Consider the following 15,011-nt stretch of genomic DNA (forward strand, 5'->3'; position numbering starts at 1 on the left):
TGCACATAACATAGAGCACACCCCTACACAAAAAATGACAGATAATGATAATCGGGTTTATCAAATAGCCAGTTAAGGAATTTATCAAAACAATACGTTTATGATTTGTTTTTGATTATTTAATAGTTGTTTTTGCGTATTTACCTAATCCTCATCCAGTACCAGTCTATTACATAAGTAATGATAAAAAATTGCAACGTCACTCTGAATTTGCTGATTTTGAAGTTACATTTTTCTTCGTTGTTTTGTGTTATCTAATTAATTAGGTAATTAAATACCCAAGTGAATTGTCATAGTGCGGGCTGCGCAAAATTATGATTCATGCGTTATGTATTTGTAAGGAAGCTAAGCTAAGCTTTTACTTTGTCATAGTTTGTGCATGTTTAGTTTGAAAATACTGCGAGATATTCCTTGATACTTAGTAAAGTATATAAGGGAGTACATAATAAAGTGTACGAAAGCAATCACATAAGGAAGTACATAGGGATAGTTCGTAAAGGATTAAGGCTGATCATAGGGGAAGTAGAAAAGGGAGTACATAACGGAGTACATTGAGAAGTTCAAAAGGATGTATATAATGAATAAGTAATAAGCTGCTATGATGAAGGCTACACCTAGCTGTAGCCGGTTGTGCGTAGGTTAAGCCTCACTTCGGGCTTAACCCTTAACATTCACACAAAGGGATCAATAAAAATTACGGCAATCAATTCGAAAGAAATACGCAGGTCGTAAAACATTGCGCTTAAATGCAAAAGACAATGATGTAACTCATGTAACCGCGCATGAGCTCCCGCACGAAGTCCTAAAGATGCGTAAGTTTGGGCGACTGTACCATTTGCCCCTGACCGGAGGCCTTAAATTCTAGGAATCCACAGGGATTTGTCCGTTTGAGTAATCAACAGCCTCCTAGGGTGTACCTAATGCGAGATGCCATATCAAAAAACAAAAAAAAAATGCGACTGTACCACTGGGGCAGTGTAGTGTAACAATCATATTATTGTACCTATATTGTTTAATATTTTTGTTTCAACTATTTAGCTGTTAAAGTTTTCTCATTGCTCAGCGATTTGCAAAAGGATCAGTAGCTTGAGTCAAGCGTCTGCCCACGACCGCCTGTCATGTCCCTTATTTACTTCGTTATCTTGTTATTGACATAATATTGACGAATACATGTCATGTTTTATCGATACATATAATTATTGATCATATCTCACTCGATAATGCAAGCTTTTAAGCATATAAGAGCATGAGATTCCATACGAAGCTAGTTATTAACAAAGCAGTATCGTTGCCAAGATGCAGTGGGACCCGAAAGACAAAACGTTTTTGATCACCGGCGGAGCTTCTGGTCTAGGAGCTGAATATGCTCAAGCTTTCCTCAACCATGGAGCAAAGGTATTTATAATTTACCATTACTTTTAATGGTTATACAAGAGTGCAAAGTTGTTTTTCAATGTTGTTTCTCGCGCAAGCGAATGATTCTTAAATTGAAACACGAGCGCAGCCAGTGTTTCAAATATTAGAATCCTGAGTGATAGCGAGGGAACGGCTAGCGTATGGATTACCTTAAAAAAGTTTCAAAAAAATTATGCAGATGGGAATAAGGGATAGGCTTATCGAAGCTGTACATGAAATGTGAAGGAGGATTTTTAATTATTTACAGCGGGTAGCTATACTAGACATCGCGGCGGAGGTTGGCAAGGCGACGGCTGAGCGGCTGAACAAGAGTCACCCCGACAAGGCGGTGTTCATCAGCTGCGACGCGAGCAAGGAGGAGGACACAGCTGCCGCCTTCGCCGCGGCGCTCGCGCAGCTCAAGCAGATCGACGTCATCATCAACAACGCTGGCATCATGGTCGACGCGCCCAACATGTGGAGAACTGCTTCAGACGTTAATTGGGTAACTGCCTCCTATCCGGAATTTTCACTTATAATACCACAAGAGCTTCAAAATTATCGGGTATTTCCCGATAGGTTCGTTGCAAACAAATGAAAGAGTCAAGTTTTTCAGGTTAAAAAATCACGAGCGCGAAGCGCGAGTGATTTTTCCTGGAAAACTTGACGACTTTATTTGTTTGCAGGGAACCTTGAGGGAAATGCCAGAGAATTTTGAAGCTCGTGTTATTCGAGGATTATTTTTCCGTCCCAAATGTCGGCCACAACCTGTCAGTTTGACATAGCAACGACCAGAGAAAATATTCAAAAAATTATCAGTATAATACCATGTAGGTTGTACCACGTGACGTCGAATGGTGCAATTCTATTGGTCGATATTTGGGTCGGAAAAATAATCATTAAAAAAAAACTTTTGTGGCGCCTCGATTGAACCAGTTTCTGAATGTGTCTGTAGAGACCATATTAATTCAACAGATATTTACTAATTTCAGCAAGGAGTGGTATCGTTCTCATTAAAAGGCATCAACCATATGAGAAAGGATGAAGGTGGCGCTGGTGGAACTATCGTCAACATTGCTTCTATAGCCGCTATATCTAGAGCTGGGGCCTTACCAATTTACTACGGGTCGAAAATAGCGGTCCTACACTTCAGCCAGTGTATATCGGTATGTTAGATAAGCTAAATCTGACTATGATTATGATATATGACAGATGCGTGGGGCAGACATGTTCAAGACATGGACACGTCAGGAGGCGTACCTACGTATTTTTGCTATCGACCTTTGTACCTCAAATGACCTATAAAGTACATGCCTAAATTCCCTAATTGATTACACTCTATACAAAAAATGCGAAAGCGCTTGTTCGAAAAAACCTCTATTTCAATTAGATTTTGTCTTTTACTTACTTTGAAAAAATATTCATATGCTGCTATTTTGCAGGAGAAACCGTTTTTTGAAAACACAGGTGTCAGGGTTCTGACAATGTGTCTGGGAGGCACCGACACTCCTTTGATGCAAAATTTGGGAGCAAGGTCCTACGATCGAAAACTTGGAGAATTCATAGCTGCAAAAGTTGAAAATGATGGAGTGACATTTCAAAAGTAAGTTATTCTTCATTTATCAGTGAGTGCCTGGAAAGAATGTTACTTGTGAGATGACGACAGACAGAAGAGTATGGAAGAAGAAAACATGCTGCGTCGACTCCAAATAAAAGGAGAAGAAAGAAGAGAGTTGTTTGAAATTATTTTATGTAAAAACCGTTGTACAATAGCCGTTAGCCCAGCGTGAAAAATAACGAGACCTAGAACTAACAGAAAAAACGAAACTTTTTAAAATTTAATTTTTAATTTTCATTTAATTCATTTTCAGGGTGGAGTCAGGAGTCAAGGCAATGGTTGACATGTTCAACTCCGGCACGCCAGGCTCCATTTGGCTGTCCATAGACAACAAACCAGTACAAGACATAACTCCAAATGTTAGCAGTGCTTTCGATGGTTTTGAGAAATTATTGTACGGAGCGTAAAATATATTCTAACTGCCGAATTTTACTTTGTAAAAAACAACGCGAATTCAAAAATTATGAAATGTGCTATCTACTAGAACTAGACATCTATCTGGTAATAAATTACTTTTTCCATATTACTCGTTTTAATTGTAAAGACGAAAAGTATTCTTGAATTATCTGGAAAATCTATTTTCAAAAAAAATACTACTGACTATTAAAAAAAAACTGCCCTGTAATACTTCGCTACTAGATTGAGCTCATCACTACTGCCATCTTCGCACGGTTGATGTGTAACATGAAAAAAAAAATGCATTCCACTGAAACTAATTTTTAAGTTAGGTATTCGTGGTGGGCTGCGGGATTATTCGAAAGAGTTACCCCGGTTCTGGAACATAAAGGGCTTAAGAAGGAACCTAGTTGGTTTTAGTCAGAAGGAGTCTGACTCTTCCTCAAGTTGCACCCACAGTACAGCGAAATTTAAAGTCAAAGTCAAAAACGTTTATTGAAAGTAGGCTAGTTTTGAGCACTTTTTCACGTCAAATTTACAAAAGGACAGCACCCCTAAACCCTTTCACCACTTCCTACTTAGTTTCAAGTTATATTCACAAAAAAAATAAAAAACACTTTTTGTCCACATCAGATCTGCCATCTGCGTGTATCTGTGAAATAATCATTAACATTATAATAAGCCTTTTTAAAATAGCTGTCCGTTAGTTCTAACAAATGAACTGTGATTCTATTATAAATGCGTATACACACATTTGGTGATTTCATATCAAAATCTTCCGCTACATAATGTTTGATTAGCGAAACAGCCAGCGTTAACGTGGGCGTGGTCATAACAAGTCAGTTTGGCCACCATGTGTCAAATATACACATAAACAGATAAAGTATCTTGTCCAGATGATCATCGGGTTTTCCCCCAGATAACAATAAGAACTAATCTGAAGATACGCTGTCTTTTTATGCTTTATCTAATGTAAGGGTGTGTTTAGATCAAACAAACAACTAGAGCTGGAACACGTAGATTCTTTCGTAGCTTTTTTGTTGGACTATCAAATTATTTTTGTATCAACAGACGCCAATGTGCGCATCCTTGGCAGTCATTACGGGTAGTCAGAAGGCCAGTAAGTCTGACATCAGTCTAACCAAGGGGTATTGGGTTGCCCGGGTAACTGGGTTGAGGAGGTCAGATAGGGCAGTCGCCCCTTGTAAAGCACTGGTACTTAGCTACATCCGGTTAGACTGGAAGCCGATCCCAACATAGTTTGGGAAAAAGGCTCGGAGGATGAGATGCCAATGTGCAAGGAAACCAGTGATAATATTATTTTATTTATTTGATACCTGTTGAAACGACTTTCACCCAGAGATAACTCGCGACCTTTTTCATACCTTTATTATTTACTTATCTAGTAATTATATAAAAACCATTCTCATTTATCGATTATATCTCAATAGATAATGCGAGCTCCTTTCATATAAGGGCAAGATATTGCATATGAAGTTAGTCAATAACAAAGTAGTATTGTTGACAAGATGCAGTGGGACCCCAAAGACAAAACATTTTTGATCACCGGCGGAGCTTCTGGGCTAGGAGCTGAATATGCTCAAGCTTTTCTCGAACATGGAGCAAAGGTATTTACTATTTTGAACAATTTTTTTTTCTATTTCTATTTCTAAAAAACCCAACGAAATATTTCCCATAACTGGCCATCTGATCAACGAAATCAACAGTTGCTCTAAAATTACGTTTAAAAAATAAGTACCTATTAAATAACACACTAGCCTGATTAATTAGCAAGAAAATATCTCCGCATGTAGGGTTAACTCTAATTTCAAGTATATACGAAGGACGAGTCCATAGAAGGACTCAGAAGCGATAGACTAAGTGGCTATTGTACGGAAAAAGTTCAGAAGTTTCCACAATTTTTCGACTCAAGTAGGTACTACTGCACTGGTAACAAAACATGATAATAATACAAATACGCGTGTGGCATAACATAATCGATTATTATCAGTTTTTTATTGTAGTCATCATTATTTACCTAATATGAATTGCATCGTCATCGTTACATGACATTTTATTCGAATAATTGACGTAAATCAGCCAGAATGCAGGTGCAATTAGGTAAATAGGGATAAGTCTGGTAGCACCTAGTGATCACGTCGTGATCACGTTCGGGTAGTGCCTACATTCTACATGACCCCATTTAAAATAAGAGAGGACTCGAGAGACAGCCTCATGATGAACCTTCAACAGACATCGAAACATATCTTTGAAAATATAAAAGTAGGAAGTATTGTTAAGCTGATTCGAGGGATATTTAGAAAAAACCTGTATCCGTACTGTTCACAATTATTGCAGAAAGTGGCTATACTGGACATCGCGGTGGAGGTTGGCAAGGCGACGGCTGAGCGGCTGAACAAGAGTCACCCCGACAAGGCGGTGTTCATCAGCTGCGACGTGAGCAAGGAGGAGGACATAGCTGCCGCCTTCGCCGCGGCGCTCGCGCAGCTCAAGCAGATCGACGTCATCATCAACAACGCCGGCATCATGGTCGACGCGCCCAACATGTGGAGAACCGCTTGTGACGTTAATTGGGTACTTTCAGTTTTACTTCTTCCCTACATATTCATTTTGGTATGATTGGACGTGAAGGATATTATTATATATTAAGAGGCTTATTAGCAGATCCACTGCTGAAATATCTACATACCCTTAAAAGCTAATAACAGTTTTTATCCGGCTACATGTTACCACCAATGAGGTTTATTACATCTGCATGGCCGTAATTCAGACCAGGTTGACGACTCCTGGCTTACCTCTAGGCGACTAACCCCAGCAAAAGATGTCACCTCGCGAAGTTTTCCTAATCACAATGGTATTATTTACTTCCAGCAAGGACTTATCTCTTTCACATTGAAAGGCATCAAGCATATGCGCACAGACGAAGGTGGTGCCGGTGGAACAATTATCAACATTTCTTCAATAGCTTCTATAACGAAAAACCCGGCTCTGCCAATGTACTGTGCTTCGAAAATGGCTGTACTGCACTTTGGTCAATGCATAGCGGTAAGTGTAATAAATAAGAAAGAAAATAGTTCATTGTGACAAGTGAGTAAAGTTGTTGTTATCTGCGAGTGCAGATTTTGAATACCGAGCAAGCGAAGGATTCTATTTGAATCACGAGCGTAACGAGTGATTCTACTTAAGGGGCGTACCTCCACAATGCTCTCCCATTGTAAATAATGAGTACCTACTTGGTCACGAAGAAAGGGAGTTAAGAAAGGAACCTATAATCGGAGTGCACAAGGCTCTATTAAGGGAGTATGTAAGGGGACTGCATAAGCATGTGTAAGGGGAGTACATAAGGGAGTATAGCAAGAGGGGATCATATAAGGGAAGTACTTAAGTAAGTGCCCACTACGGAGCTCTGAGTTTTTCCTCTTTCTGTTTCTAGATGGGTTCATTTTTCGACGACACCGGCGTCAGAGTTTTAACGATGTGCCCAGGAGCCACAGATACTCCGTTGCTGCATAATTTGGCACAGAGGTCATATGATCCAAAACTTGGAAAAACCTTGGAAGCTGTTTTAGACGACTATGTATGCCAGAAGTGAGTGATATCTCAAAATTATTACCTTAATACTAAACATTTATGATAAAATTGTGAACATTTATTTCGTCAAATAGTTTTTTCCCACCCGTGCTTATTTCAAGAAAATGTTGCCTATGTATTATTTGAATAAGAGCGCAATATTGCTCTTATAATATGTTAGCCGTATAACGTGTATTTTATAGAGCAAACTATTATAACGAGTTATGAGGTTAATGTTATTTTGTTTAACTTCAGAACGGAATCAGCAGTGGCGGCGGTTGTCCACATGTACAAAATTGCTGCTCCCGCCACGACTTGGGTGACCATGGATGACAAACCAGCTCGCGATATAACAGCTAGTATTGACAGCGCTTTTGATAGTTTCGAGAAATTATTGGCTTCTTAATAATGTAAAATAAATTAATCTAATAAATATTAAACTTTATTAATTTTTATTTCTTTACCCGAGTTTCATTCTGCCTATTATAAAGCAATGCTTTTTTAAGTGACTTTTCTTGCAAATGCGATACTGAAAACACAGAAAAAGTTGAACAATGGCAGTTGAGGGGAACATCCTAGCTCGATGAGCAAATAGCATTACATATACGTATACATACATACATAGATAAGTTGACTGCGATTTATGCAATACAAGAAAATTATTTTTGCAGTTTGTGTTTGGAACTCACCAATGAGAGGCTTTTCATTTTACCCCGCTTTTACACTTGTAGACAATACCTAATTTTAAAAATCACGAATTCAAGAATTGTGTACACGAACAAACGATGGATCTCAGGAATAGGGAAAATAAAGAAAGTATCAACAAAACATTTTATTAGGTCTAAAAAGGACAAAATAAAAGATGATGGTTCTGTTATTTCATATGAATACTTAAGTTAATAATTACAACAAAAGCAATTAAAATGTATAAAAGAGCTCTTTTCTACCGACTTCACAAAAAAGAGGGTGGTTACTATTTTAGAAAATAAAAAAGTGTGGTTGCAAGGTTGCAATCAACAAAAATCTATAAAAAAAAAGTTTTTGACACGGTTGACAACTCGTAAATGAATGTCAGCTTCAGTTTGACATTGACGTTTCCAATCCAAATGCTGTACGTGGTTTTGCGGACTTGTTTTCAATTCTCATCTGAAAAATTTATACTTTGAAGCGTCTTGTATCAATAAATTAATAAAATTCAACATTCTTCACTTTCTTAATCATGGACGACCACAACAACGGGCTGGCGGAGAAAATAATAAAAGAGTTGAATCATGTTCTTGCAAATCCTGGATTGTAAATATTTACATACTTCGATTTGGCATAATTTCAACTATATTTGTTGTAATGAACTTGCGTGCTAACGTTGTGTGTGTTTTCAGGACCGAGTTCGACATTGTTCCTTTAGAATCAAATAAGAACAAATCGCCTGTTCTGTATGTTAACACATCTGTGGGATTGGAGTCTTGGTGTGTGAAACATGTGTACATGTACTGCTACAATGAACTGATCGTGGATTTCCTCACTAATCCAAAGCGAAGACTCAGCAGGATATCTAATCTAAACTTCAAACGGATAGCACATTTGTTAAATACAACAATACTGCTGAATCCTGATATAAGTACTCTTTGGAACAAGAGGCGTGAGATGTTGGGGAAGAATTACCTTGAGTGGTCGTCAGAATTACAGTTCGCAAGGTTGGTCTTATCCAGAAAGCCTAAATGTAATGATGCTTTTGCATATAGACGGTGGATCCTACAAGATTTCCTGAAAGGTATGTATTATTTCTAGTAAGAGATTTTAAAAAGATCCTGATAGCTGCCTTGGCATACACAGGTCTGATTTATATGTATATTTATAGTGTTAAAAATAAAAAAATATGTGAGTATAAGATTAGTTTAATAATTAAGTTAGGTTAATCGATCTCAGTGGTGTGCACTTGGAGAGGCCTATGTCCAGCAGTGGACTGCGATAGGCTGATGATGATGATGATGATGAAGATTAGTTTAGATGCAATGTCAGTATGGGAATTCACAGCATATAAAATACCATGCATTGGTTTAGTTAACTTTATAATGTTAAGACACAAATTATTTAAGTGCTATGTTGTTTTCTTTCTAATAGTTTGATCATTTATCATTCACGTTTCCAGGGGATGTGCAGCAACCTTACCAGTTAATAGATTCTGTACTAGTTGAAGAGCTTGATGTGTGCAACATGGCTGCCGACAAATGCCAAAACAATTATCACTGCTGGGACCATCGCAGGTGGCTACATAATATTTGCGGGAAATTGCAATTCGGTTTCAATTCCGCCCTCTTCTCCTTTACTGAATACCAATTTATCAAGGATTGGACCTCAAAACATGTGTCCGACCACAGTTGCTTTCACTACCGCCAGTTCTGCGTAAAAAAGCTCTATGAAGTAGATGAACGGTGGACAGTATTTGAAAAAATGATACAAGTTGACTTACGCGAGAATTTGCAAAAGGTTGTGGAGGCTCATTTACCTAATGATGCAAGTGTGACGCCCAACAAGACATTCAAGAAAACAATTGACGATGATGACCTCATTGCCTTAGTGTTAGGCCACGGTCCCGGTACATGCATATGCAACAATACATCCAACACATGTCAAAAATTAGAAATCCTGTTCTATGAACTAGTATCAAATGATGAGCTGCTGAAATACTATAAATATCATGAAACTCTCTGGTATCACCGGCGGTTTGTAGTACATGAGATCTTAGAGACTATGTATGAGTATTTAGGAATAGAGAGGACGAATGGAAAACTTGTAAAGAGGACTTTATCACCTGAGGAGATAGAACGCAGAGATACATGTATAAATTGTGATAATGCTGAATTAAAGGAACATCATAGTAAGGTTGAACAGCTAGAGATTGGCTGGGTTTATAACTGTGAGCTATTCAAAGTCTTAGTGAAACATGAGAAAGAGTTGATAAAAGATAGGCGAAGAGATTCTGACAAATATGCGGGTAGGCATGAAGACTACCTGAAGTACGTTGAGGGACTTGATAAGTACTTTTAAATATAAAAGAATTATTATTAAAAAAACAAAATACCCGACTGCACACTAAAAAAAGAGTAAAACAAGCCCCACAATAATATTGATCAATACAACTTTACTGAATATAATTTATAAATATTGATGGAAAGCATCGCAGGAGGGACCAACAGAGGCTCATTTATAGTCATTTGGGTTGTGCACCATTTAGCAGAATTTTCGTTGGTGGCGGTCAAGGTGGTCCCGCCTGCGATGCTTTCCATCAATATTTATAAATTATATTCAGTAAAGTTGTATTGATCAATATTATTGTGGGGCTTGTTTTACTCTTTTAGTGTGCAGTCGGGTATTTTGTTTTTAATAATAATTCTTTTATTTATAACTTTTAGCTGTTTTTATTTAACGAAAATGTTGTAGATGTAGAAGACTATGTATATGTAAGTACCATTTTAAATTATTTCGACGACATTTGGCTTTAGATTACGAGTGATGTTACTCCGCAACATAAATTTACCGCCAATGCGACGTTCAAGACGATCAAGACGACGTTCATGCATTTGATCAAGACGACGTGATTGTATCGCCAAAAGAATCGCTTTTTGCTTGCTAACGCATGAGTTGCTTTGCGTTGACGCAGAATTAACATGTTCCCGTGGGAATTTTGAGAAAAAACGTATCCTATATTAATTACTCCCGTGATTGAAATGAATCTAATGATACCGCATACATATTTTTTTAAAGGGAAATTTAGAAAAATATCCGTGTGGACTTTAGGATAAAATGTATCCTATGACACTCCCGTAATCAAGACAAATCTAACGATACCTCATACTTCAAAATCCATCAAGCCGTTTAGGCTACAGGAGGTCACAAAGGAACAGACATACATACATACTTACATACTTACATACTTACATACACTCGAAAAACATTACCCTCCTTCTTTGGCAGTCGGGTAAAAATATTTACCTGTATCAATGTACTCTGGCTGGTAACAATACATGACTGCGGTAGTTACTTGTTTATTCATTGCATAACAGCAAGTAATGATTAAACAATTTTAGCATTAAAATCACTTTTATCATAGAACAATCTAGTCAGTTATCACATAGGATAGTAAGTATGTTTATATATTTATTAAATATTATTTGAAATATAATCCAAAATGAATTGACAAGTAATATATTTTACCAAAATGTTTATATGAAAACTGTCTCAAGTTGTTAACAGCCTGAGTGTAGTAGAAAAAACTTCAATTTTATAATATCACAATAAATGTATTTTAAAATAATTGCATTTTCGGGTATTTATTCAAAGTTAGTATTGTAGAAGAGTAGTATTTTTAATCAATTACAATAAATTCGATATAATATTTCCTTAGTGTAGTATGATGACAGGTTGCTAGGAGACGCTATGGTGCGCTCGAAGATATGTAGATCTCTTTTTAATATCTTGACGTATGCGATGTTGTTTAGAACAGCTAACATACAAACTTAGTATACACTGCAGTTGTAAATAAAAGGCCCATTGACAGTACGTCGTGGCACGGTTTTAAGGTGACTAGTAGTAATGTAACTTAAATGTATGGCAATAAAGTTGAAATTTAATTTTGACGACTTTTAGTAATAGAAGGATGTGTACTTTGAATGTTGGTATATATTTTAGCTGCAGTGTGTTTTAAAAAGGTATACCTATAATGAATTAAGTATATGTAAATATACATTGTAGTGTAATTTTATAATTCATAGACACTGAATAATCAATTTAAAGGGTAATTAATTTGAAAACATGGACTGATGTTCAATAATATATTTCTAGTTTAGAATTATTTATGGCTCTAAAGTATGAAATAATTATTTATGAAGTAGTGAATGCAATATTTATACCTACTTACATGTGCAATTTTCAATTACAAGTATTTATTAACAACAATATTACTCGTGCATATTGGAATAAATGTAGTAAATATTCATATTTCTTGATGTAAAATAGGAAATATAACTAAACAGGTCTATGGAGAGCTTCAAAATGGATCAGACATTTGTATGGAAACTTTCATAGAATATAGTGGTTTGCAAAGACAATCAAATATGATAAAAATTCTTTGAAAGTTTAAAATAATCTTACAATTTTATACTATGCTTACATAATTACAATAGTAGCAGAACATTTATACAATTACATAAGTGTCTAACAACCCTTTATTTATAAAATTATCTATCATTAAAAAAGAGTACTATCAACGGAGACAAATAAGTAGGAAAGAAAGACAGATAGCCATAGATTGTTTGTAATTGGACAGTAATGTAAAACAACGCCTGATACATTTATCTGTCTTGTATAGACTACCTGTTTTATCTGTTTCATCCACGTTCCTACCTTATAACTTTTTTGAACCTTCCTCGATAAATGTAATACAATAACATTGAATAAAGTCCAATCAGAGATCAGCACTAGCCTACAACATTATATAAAAAAAAAGTATTGGTTGCGACCCGTTCACACGCGGTCGTTTAGCCCTACGGTAAGCTATTTATTAGCTTGTGTTTTGCTAACACCACGGATAAGCTATATATATAATATATATAACACATATTTAACATATTTATACTTCTAAATACATACATATTATGACACCTAGACCACAGCCATCAAGCATGCTCATCACACAAATATTGACCGTACAGGGAATTAAACCTGGGACCAAGAGTTCGGCTGTCCGGCATGGTGACCATTGCGCCAACGAGGTCGAATAACTGAATCAAAATTGAATAACTGAAGAAATTCCAACCGAGCAATATAATTTTGTGAATAAAGGGTTGTTATGAGAATGTTATAATAATTAATTGCCAATATACTACACCTAGGGATTACAGTTTTTTGTATAAGATGTGTGATGTACCAAATGTTTACCCTACATAAGTATTCAATAATGTGTGTTTTATAATAGATTGCAATAAAAAGACACTTCTTACATTTCAATAAACATTATCACATTAAATTGTGTTTCTTATTTCGTAAAACATTTTTTTTTCTTGCTTTTAAAACCTCGAAGTTCGTAGACAGGATGGTCACCCATCCACGGACCGACCCGGTCAAGCGTTGCTTTACCTTATGATCAATTCTCTTCATCACTAAAGCGATAAGAACATTATTCCTATAATAAAATTTTATTTGACGGTAGTTTGGTAAAAAATTGTCAGTAAAATAATAGTTTCTGACGCTGTGCAGTTTATCTTAAGTTTCCAGCTTACCAACAATTCCGTGTAATTAAAAGTGTGTGATAAGTGTTTTTAAAATAATAATAAATCGTTTCTGTCGGTTTACATATGTCGGGCATGACACCATCCGGGTGAGTCTATCAGATATTTTATAATATTTTAAATGTTTCTTATATTATAAAAAAAAGTCGTGGTGGCCTAATGGGTAAAGAACCAATCTCTCGAGTATGAGGGCGTAGGTTCGATTCGAAGTCAAGCAAGTACCAATGCAACGTTACTAAGTTTGTATGTACTTTCTAAGTATATCTTTTACACCAACGGCTGATAAAAAGGTGAAGGAAAACATCTTGAGGAAACCTGGAAAAGTCTGAAATCACCAACCGGCATTGAGCAAGCTTGGTGATTAATGCTCAATCCTTCTCCGTGTGAGAGGCAGCCTATGCCCAGCAGTGGGACGATAAATAGGCTGTAACTGTACTAACTGTTATATTTAAAAATGTAAATAATATTTATATTAATGAATAAATGAAAACACAATGAAATGAAATGAAATGAAATGAAATGAAATGAAATGAAATGAAATGAAATGAAATGAAATGAAATGAAATGAAATTGTTTATTTTGCAAGTTGGACATTACATCACTTTTACACGTCATTTTAAGAACGCTGAGGCCGGCATTTCCTAACTGACTGATCCCTGAGAAGAAACGCCGAAACAAACTCAAGGGTCATAGTCTCTTTTAAAGTCCAAACATGTTATAAATGAAATAATTATGTGTGAGTGTCACCATGTACGCGGTCTGGAATGGCCTTTGAGGAAAGAGCCACATCAGGCTGGAGCTGACCAGTCCCAACAGACGGCACGCATGCATCAGTCGTCGTAGCTCAACCATATCTTAGGGAGCTCAACGACCTGTCACACGACGATACCAGATCTGCAGAACATTTGCGTAGGCCATTTAAAATACTCAAACCCGCCAGACAGTATTTATGTTATAAGAATATATAATGTTGCTCGCATACACGATACTCACATTCACAATAATAATAATAAATAAATTAAAAAAAAAAAAATACAATTATAATATATAAATGTCAATAAAAAGAATGTCATTAATAAAAGTTATCTGATGATAATAATATTTAAATGTCAAAAGTAACAATACACAGGCATTTAAAAGATATCACTCACTAAGCGAGCAGCTCATTCCCAAGCTTCTTTATCATTTAAATAATCAGATATTTTGTAATATCCTTTTTCAAGAGTTTGGATTTTATATGATTTTTAAACTTCCTGATAGGTAAGTCACGAACCGCTTTGGGAAGTTTATTGTAAAAGCGTATACATTGACCCATGAACGAGTTGCTTACTCTGTGGAGGCGAGTAGCATGTACAGCGAGATTATGTTTATTCCTAGTATTTATGCTATGAACATCAGACATTTGAACAAAGTTAGAAATGTTTTTACGAACGTACATTAAATTTTCAAAAATATATTGAGAGGCAACAGTCAGAATGTTTATTTCTTTGAATTTCTCTGAGAGAAACTTTTGGGCCCAGATTATAAATGGCTCGAACAGCTCTTTTCTGTAGAATAAATATAGTTTCAACATCCGCACAGTTTCCCAAAGGAGAATCCCATACGTCATTGAACTATGAAAGTAACTAAAATAAACTATTCTGGCTGTGTCCACATCGGTGATAAGTCGGATCTTTTAATAGCATAGGCGGCTGAACTAAGCCTTCCTGACAATTTAACTATAT

The 15,011-nt window shown here is 36.2% G+C and overlaps 2 protein-coding genes across 2 annotated transcripts; both read left to right on the forward strand.

The window, feature by feature from the left end:
* Positions 1 to 1,233: 1,233 nt before the first annotated feature.
* On the forward strand, positions 1,234 to 7,445 carry LOC110384267 (uncharacterized). Its single transcript, XM_064038970.1, has 10 exons — positions 1,234 to 1,395; positions 1,664 to 1,900; positions 2,388 to 2,561; positions 2,838 to 2,998; positions 3,267 to 3,416; positions 4,926 to 5,037; positions 5,768 to 6,004; positions 6,302 to 6,475; positions 6,864 to 7,018; positions 7,256 to 7,445. Exons 1-10 carry the CDS (start codon positions 1,297 to 1,299, stop codon positions 7,404 to 7,406), a joined length of 1,650 nt encoding a protein of 549 aa, XP_063895040.1. The 5' UTR covers positions 1,234 to 1,296; the 3' UTR covers positions 7,407 to 7,445.
* A 613-nt stretch (positions 7,446 to 8,058) lies between these two features.
* Positions 8,059 to 10,050, forward strand: LOC110384262 (protein prenyltransferase alpha subunit repeat-containing protein 1). Its single transcript, XM_021345462.3, has 3 exons — positions 8,059 to 8,293; positions 8,380 to 8,771; positions 9,150 to 10,050. The coding sequence occupies exons 1-3, from the start codon at positions 8,220 to 8,222 to the stop codon at positions 10,046 to 10,048; spliced, it is 1,365 nt and encodes a 454-aa protein (XP_021201137.3). The 5' UTR covers positions 8,059 to 8,219; the 3' UTR covers positions 10,049 to 10,050.
* The last annotated feature ends 4,961 nt before the right edge of the window (positions 10,051 to 15,011 follow it).

Source organism: Helicoverpa armigera, chromosome 17 (genome assembly GCF_030705265.1).
Source record: "Helicoverpa armigera isolate CAAS_96S chromosome 17, ASM3070526v1, whole genome shotgun sequence".
NCBI lineage: Eukaryota > Metazoa > Arthropoda > Insecta > Lepidoptera > Noctuidae > Helicoverpa > Helicoverpa armigera.

Excerpts from the sequence above, each read along its gene's own strand:
- LOC110384262 (XM_021345462.3), top strand. The coding sequence starts at position 8,220 with ATGGACGACCACAACAACGGGCTGGCGGAGAAAATAATAAAAGAGTTG. Across the intron at positions 8,294-8,379 it reads GTTCTTGCAAATCCTGGATT|GACCGAGTTCGACATTGTTC; the intron begins GTAAATATTTAC and ends GTGTGTTTTCAG. Across the intron at positions 8,772-9,149 it reads CCTACAAGATTTCCTGAAAG|GGGATGTGCAGCAACCTTAC; the intron begins GTATGTATTATT and ends TCACGTTTCCAG.
- LOC110384267 (XM_064038970.1), top strand. The coding sequence starts at position 1,297 with ATGCAGTGGGACCCGAAAGACAAAACGTTTTTGATCACCGGCGGAGCT. Across the intron at positions 3,417-4,925 it reads GAGAAATTATTGTACGGAGC|TATTGTTGACAAGATGCAGT; the intron begins GTAAAATATATT and ends ATAACAAAGTAG. Across the intron at positions 6,005-6,301 it reads CCGCTTGTGACGTTAATTGG|CAAGGACTTATCTCTTTCAC; the intron begins GTACTTTCAGTT and ends ATTTACTTCCAG.